This window comes from Equus quagga, chromosome 12 (assembly GCF_021613505.1).
Source record: "Equus quagga isolate Etosha38 chromosome 12, UCLA_HA_Equagga_1.0, whole genome shotgun sequence".
Classification (NCBI taxonomy): domain Eukaryota; kingdom Metazoa; phylum Chordata; class Mammalia; order Perissodactyla; family Equidae; genus Equus; species Equus quagga.
Genome location: NC_060278.1, coordinates 39,200,433 through 39,206,950, shown reverse-complemented (window position 1 = coordinate 39,206,950; position 6,518 = coordinate 39,200,433). Strand labels below are relative to the sequence as shown.

At 58.3% G+C, this 6,518-nt stretch overlaps 1 protein-coding gene across 2 annotated transcripts in view; it reads right to left on the bottom strand.

The window, feature by feature from the left end:
* The window catches only part of ITPKB (inositol-trisphosphate 3-kinase B), a 97,711-nt gene extending 91,637 nt beyond the window's left edge, over positions 1 to 6,074 (bottom strand). The window contains exons 1-2 of one of the 2 annotated variants that reach the window (XM_046678623.1): positions 5,811 to 6,074; positions 2,322 to 4,440 (exon numbers count right to left, since the gene is read on the bottom strand). In XM_046678623.1, coding sequence (XP_046534579.1) covers positions 2,322 to 4,247 — 1,926 coding nt within the window. In that variant the 5' untranslated portion in view covers positions 4,248 to 4,440; positions 5,811 to 6,074. Of the gene's footprint in view, positions 1 to 2,321; positions 4,441 to 5,017; positions 5,159 to 5,810 lie in introns of those variants that run through there. The other variant, XM_046678624.1, reaches the window with a different exon arrangement.
* Positions 6,075 to 6,518: the final 444 nt, after the last annotated feature.

Sequence of the window (6,518 nt, the reverse complement as noted above, 5' to 3'; positions counted from 1 at the left end):
GTGTGAGCATGGCTGAGGGTGTGTATGAGCATGTGTGAAGGGTGAGCGTGTATGAAGGTAAGGGTGAGCATGTATGAGTGTGAGCATGAGAGCATGTGTGCGTGTGTGCGCACCTGGAGTCAGTGCAGCAGTATGAACAGAAGCAGTAAAGTCCAGAGAAGAGAGCAGAGTGTGGGTACTGTGGGGCCTCAGACAGCACTGGCTCAGGGGTTATCTGTAAAATACTGAAAAGCTCAGACAAAAGGCCCAGTCAATCAGGATGTCTGGCCTTCTGTAGACAAAATATCAGTATCAGGTAACCAAGTGATTTTTGACCCAGTGAGCAGAAGTTTTGGTGTCACAGACAAGGCTCCACCATAATAATCTGTACAAGAGAAAGAAAACTTGGCTTACCATGCAAGCACTCAACCAACAGCTCAAAAGTCCCCAGGATCCCATAATTTCCAGTTGGTTACCCACCCTTCCCCCCCTAGTCTCCCCACCAGCCTCACGTGATTCAGAGAGCGAAGCTGGCGGGGATTTCTCCCTGGCTTTGCCGTGTGGGTGTCTGAAAGCCTGTTCGGAGGCGGCAGGTAGGCTGGAGAACAGGCAGGCCTCACATCTACCTCGGGCCCTGTTAGCTGACTAGAGAACGCTGCTCATCCCGCTGCTTTCTCAGTTGGCATCCCTCTCAAAAATGAGAAAAAATTATCACCTGTCATGATTTATCTCCCCTTTCACTCCCTTCCAGACAAGAGCCCTTTTCAAACATCAGGACAGACAAACTGTTTTGAGAAGCAGCCAATACGAGCTGCTAATCCACCACTAGAGAGGGCGAATGGAAAGTTGGAGAACAAAATTGCAGCAACTTTGGCTGTACCGGCTACGCTTCAGGGTTTAAAAAGCAAATGGGAGGAACGGAACAGAGGACTATCTCATTCCCCAGGCCTTCAACTGTAGGCAAGCAGGCAGAAAAATCCAGGCCACGCCTTCAGTGAGAGGCTCTCCACCTGCCCTTTACCGCCATCCCCTTCCAGGTGGACCATCCCTCCTCCGAGGTGCTGTACCCACGCCTGAGGCCCACGTCCCGGCCACAAAATGCCTGGGCTGGTTGGGGCCAGATTTTGCATACACATTTGCCTCCTGATCATCAGCGGTGTTTCATGAAAAGAAATGCCTAGTCTTCAAAAATCGACTGTGATTTCTGAAGTGGGAGTCACAGAGAAACACGCTCTGAGGTCCAAAATGCCTTAGGACGTCGAGTAGAAATAAAAGTTCTCAGCTGCTGTGGCTTAAGTCAGGGAGGTACAATGACCAGCATCTGCAATTCAAGATGGCATCGGAAGGCTGCCTGCTACAACAAAACGCAGACTTTCCCACGGGGCCGCACGGGGACCCCTTGCACGCTGAACTAGGAAATTCCCCTTGCTCTGGAAAAGCTAAGAGAAAGTCCAGACCTTTTCAGACGTGCTAGCTTCAACTCTTACATCTTCCGTAAGATACTCTGATCCTCCTAAAAGTGAAAACAGTCTAGGGCTGAGATTAACTATGTCATAGAAACAAACTCCTGTCTACTGCCACGGCCTGAGCACAACGTCAGTATGGTGAATCCAAACAGATGAACTTCAAAACGTACCTAAATGTACCTATACCCGCCGAGATGCACAGCCATTAGGAGGTACCGCCTACTCAGGCGATTCAACCTAATCTAACATTCTGTTATTGAAGAAACCAGTGGCCTAGCTCAAAGCACGGTTTTCATTTGAATTCATACATCAAACTGTATCTTAGTCACTCTGGCCCCACAAATAGTGCAATGTCCCGACTTAACTTACTGAGGCCAGGTGGTTCTTCACCCAACAGAGCCGCCACAACCACATCTACAGGTTTCAGGGCCCTGTCACAGAATCACATCACTCATTTTCCTGGCCTGTTAGTACAGACTGAGTTCACTCGATGACGTCCAAAATGAATCACAGAATTAAGTGTTTCAAATGATCAGACAAAAACTACACTCAGCAGCTCTGTTCAAAATACTCATGAATGCTACCTTCCCAAGAAGCAAGTGGTGACCCACTAGAGGTACCTTTAAAAATTGTTTTTGAAGGTGTGCATGGAAATAGCCATAGCAGCGACTTGGACTCTCCGTCCACGTTGCAAAGGGCACGGTCAGGGCCTAGGCACCTCCCCAGCAAACACCCCTGAAGAGAATCATAAATTGTGACTGCCCCAGGGCCCTGGGCAGAGTCTTCAGAAGGACTCAGTGGAAAGTAAGAAAAACAGGGGCCACATGGGGCATGAAAGCAGTACAAGTTCTAGAAAAATCTCAGGGCAAGACTTACCACTCTGGGCTTCTGCTGGTCCAGGGTATGCAGGAAGGCAGAGTTGGGGTCCAGGCAGCGCTCAGGGTCACTGGAGATGTCCTCCTCCGAGTCGTCATAGGAGGAGGAGAAGCCGGTGGAGGAGGCAGAGGAAGATGACAGTTTCCTCAGGGGCAGGCTGCCCCGAGGGCTTCCTTGCGCCTCCTCCAAGGTCCCATCCTCCTGGGCACCCATGTCTGTAATGATGACGGCAGGTATACTGCCCGGGCTGCAGGCCTCTCTCAGGGAAGGCTTGTCCTTCTGATCTGGGGAGAGCAGCTCTGGGCTGGGGTGGGCGTCTCTGTCCTGCAGCTGGCTTCCCCAAGTCTCCTGGGATTGTACCCCTGTGCCACACGTCCAGGCCAGACTGGCTCCCTCCATGGGGCCGAGCCAAGCCCTGGAGCTCCCAGGCTGCACCCCGACCCTGTCCCCAGGAAGGCAAGCAGGTTCCTTCAGGTCCTTTGCCGATACCCAACAGGGCAAAGGCTCCAGCATCCCACCAGAGGGTATTGCGGCCTCCACCTCCCTGGTCCCTGGCTGTGAGGAGCTGCTGCCCCCAAGCAGACCCAGCGTCAGAGACCCTTCATCCACTCTGTTGGAGCACTGCTGAGGCTCCCCGACCACCAGGGCCCCACTCTGCACCACGTCAGGGCCTACCACGCCCAGGTCTCCCGGTGGCCTGAACCAGCTGGGGGCCTCAGAGGGCTCCGAACTTTGCTCATTCACAGTCCTCCCCTCTGGCTTCTCGCCTGCTTCAGGCGCCCCAGAGCCTGGCACGCCACAGGGCAGATTTCCTTTCTCCACCTTTCCAGGGGGCTCTCCACTGCGGGGACCGCCCCTCTCTGAGGCTGGTTTTGTCTCACTGCCCAGAGACTGCCCCTGAGTCTCGACCAGGGCCTCTCGGGGGTGCACACCCCCAAGCTCGCCGGCCCTCTCAGACCGCTCCATGAGGGCAGGGTCGTGTGGACAGTGTGGTCCAGTGGATGTGGCTCTCGCTGCCACTTCTGTGGTCATCACTAAGTCCATTCCCACCAGCTCCAAGGCGGGAGCTTGGCAGCTCTGAGTTCCCAAAGGAGGAGAGACCCTCTTGTCGATTTCCATAGCTATGGGTGAGCCACAGTGGGGTCTGGCAGGACCCCCCTTCTCCATTCTCACCCGAGAGGCTGGGTCCTGAGCCCCTGATCCTGACTGGGTGGCCAGGCCAGGAAAAGGTGCCACTCCCTCCTTGTCCTTCGAGAGGCGTGGGCTGGGGACCCCTCCTCTCCTCCTGGAGTCGGCCTCCGAAGTCTCTGGACATTGCTCCCCCCAGGACTTTGTCCTTCGTTCCTCGCTCTGAGCCAGGACCCTTCCTGGGGGCTGACTGCTGCTGCGGAAGGGGCTCGGGGAGGGCGAACGAGCCCTGCCCAAACGCGGGCTGCGGGGCGCTTGGATGGCAGAGCTCTGCGCCTGGATGTGCGCCTCAAACATGCCCACCTTCTGGTTCACCTGCACGTTCTGCAGCTCGCGCTGCAGGATTCGCAGCTTCCTCTTGGCCTCTTCTGGCCCGGGAGGGGAGAGGGTACCGGCGGTCACCACCTGCTGCCCGTCCCCTCTCAGGCGACCCGCCCAACTGGGGCTGCCCACGCTGCTGCCGCTGCCGCTGCCGCTGCCGCTGCTACTATTCAGCCTGCGCCGGCCACTCCGCCAGCCCCCGGGGCTCCCGGGCTCCTCGGGCGACAACGACTCGGGTGGGGGGAAGAGGAAAGAGGCGCCTCTCCCGGGGCTGAAAACGCTGCCGGGGCTCAACACGGCCCTCCCCGGCGGCGGGGGCGTCTCGGTGCTGCTGGGCCGGGGGCCGCCGCCGCTCTTCCCCTGGTTGGCGCTATTCATGATCACCAGGCTGTTGAGTGCATAGCAGTACATAGCCATAGTACTGGGTCCGCCGCCGCGGCTCCCGTTCCGGCGCCGCCGGCGCCGCCGCCGCCTCCCGCCGCTCCCGGCTCAGCCTCGGAGGCCCGGCGGCCGCGGCTCCGCGCGCGGATGGAGTGGCATGGCCCGGGCGGCGGGCGGGGGGCAAGACCGGGCTCAGCCCCCGCCCAAAGCGCCATAAACAACAGCGCCGCTGTGGAGACACAAGGAGAAAAGTCAGGACCCCGGGAGAGGGAGAGTCGGGGACCAGGACTGCCCTGGCCCGCGAAACCCCAATCTGCCGGGGACGGGGTGCCGTTGGACGTCTCACCGACAGGGATGGTGCGGCTCGACACAAGCCCCAGGGGCCTCAGTCGCCAGCGCGGTTGTGGGGGCGCGTTTCCCGAGTGCGCTCCCACCCCTCACTCCAGGCTGTGATGCGCTTGGAGGTCCCTTCCAATTCCAAACTCTAAAGATTCGTCTCCAGAGCCACGCGGACGGGCGGGGGACGGGGACGACTACTTGCTTTCTAAGTGTGCAGTGTGCGGGGCGCGGCTGACTCCGCTCCCCGCAAGGGTGAGGACACCCCATCCACCGTCTCCTCGGCCCAAGCATACATTGGTTATAGCGGGTATAACGGGGCAGCCCCCGCCCTTGGACTTCAGGATCTCCCCGCTCCACCCTCTCTGGCCATCAGGCACCGACTTGGAGGGAACCTGTGCAGGACCTGCCTTCCCCCAGCCGCAGCCTGCACCCGGGGCCGGGAGGGCGCCTGCGAGCCTGCCTTTTACCTTCTGACCCTGGCCTTGGGGCCGTGTCCCTCCGCCTAGGAAGGCCTGGGAACGCTGCGGGGCCAGAGCCGGGGCATTTTTCAGCGTTGGCCTTGTCGCCAGTCCCTAAACAAGTGTGTTTTGTGAGTGTGGGCGCGCCTGCGCGCGCTGGGGACCGAGACGCTGCACGTCCCCTGTACCGGAACCAATACTCGCCGCCCCCTGCGGTCGCCCCCTGCGGAGGGGTGTGTGTTTGTGTGTGTGTGTGTGTGTGTGTGTGTGTGTGTGTTCGCGCGCGCGCGCACAGCGACTCAGCCCTCCGCACGCCGGGTGCCCCGGGACGCGCGGCTGCCCCTGCGTGTCCGGGACCCGCGCCCACTCGGAGGAACTCCAGGGCGTGCGAGGCTGCAGCCCGGCAGGAGCCCCGGCTCTGCAAACCTCCCTGGGGCCCGCGCTCGAAACCCCGGGGAGGAGCGGCCGAGTGCACGGCTTCTCTGCATCCTGAGCAGCCTCGCCCGGCGCCACCGGAGCCGCCCGGCGCCCCGAGCCGGGGGACGACCGGAGCGCGCCGGGGGAGGCGGCGCGGAGCCAGCAGCCCGGAAGGCGAGCAGGAGAAACGCCGAAAACTCGTCTCTCCCTCCTCCGCCTGCACCTCGACTCCACGCCACCCCCCCAAAATCAAACCCCCTTCCCCGTCTCCCCAGCCCACCTCTCTGCGCTTTTTCAGAACCCGGAACGCTCAGATTCGCTCCAGAGTGGAGAGCGAAGGGAAAGGGTTCAGAGGCGAGAGCCATTAAAAAGCCACCAAACTTACCTGCAATTTCTCAGATTCCCGGGTCCTGTGCAGACTACATGGCCCGGGGACGCAGACCTCGTAGGAACAAGATGGCTTTAAAAGTAAAAAAGTTCAGAAATTATTTCCTCTCCAAGCGATGGAAGACAAAAAAGGGGAGCGCGAAAGAATGGAAAATGCTCCTCGGCAGGGGCCGGGCGAGCCGGCCCTGCACGCCCTTCTAGGCGGTGGAGATACTGCCCCTGTCAGTGTCTGCTCTGGCTACTTCAGTGTTTGTTCAATGTGCGATTAAAAAAAAAAAAGTTGGGGTGGGGGGGAGAAGGTTGGTGTGGAGGAGGGAGGAGGGAGAAGGGAGGAGGCGGGGGCTCGGGGGAGGAAAGCAGGAAGGAAGTTGTGAGCCTGTCTGGGGTTGAACTCAGCGGAACAAGTTTTTCTTTTCTTCTTTTTTTTTCTATTGCTTGGCAAGACCGAGGGAGGGAAACACTTAAAAAAAAAAGTTTCCATTGTTAGCTAACAAAAAAAAAAAGCCTTTTAACTTCTGCGGGTTAAAGATATACGATCCATTTTCCACCCCTCCATCAAGCCTTGCTGATGCCTAGCTTTATGAAACTATTTTTTGAAAAATGTTTTTAATAAAGTTTTGAGTGTGCATTTTAAGCAAAGCAGATCATGGGGACCTTTTTAGCATGTAAAACCGGCTAAAGTTCTACATAAACGGTTTGTGTTCTT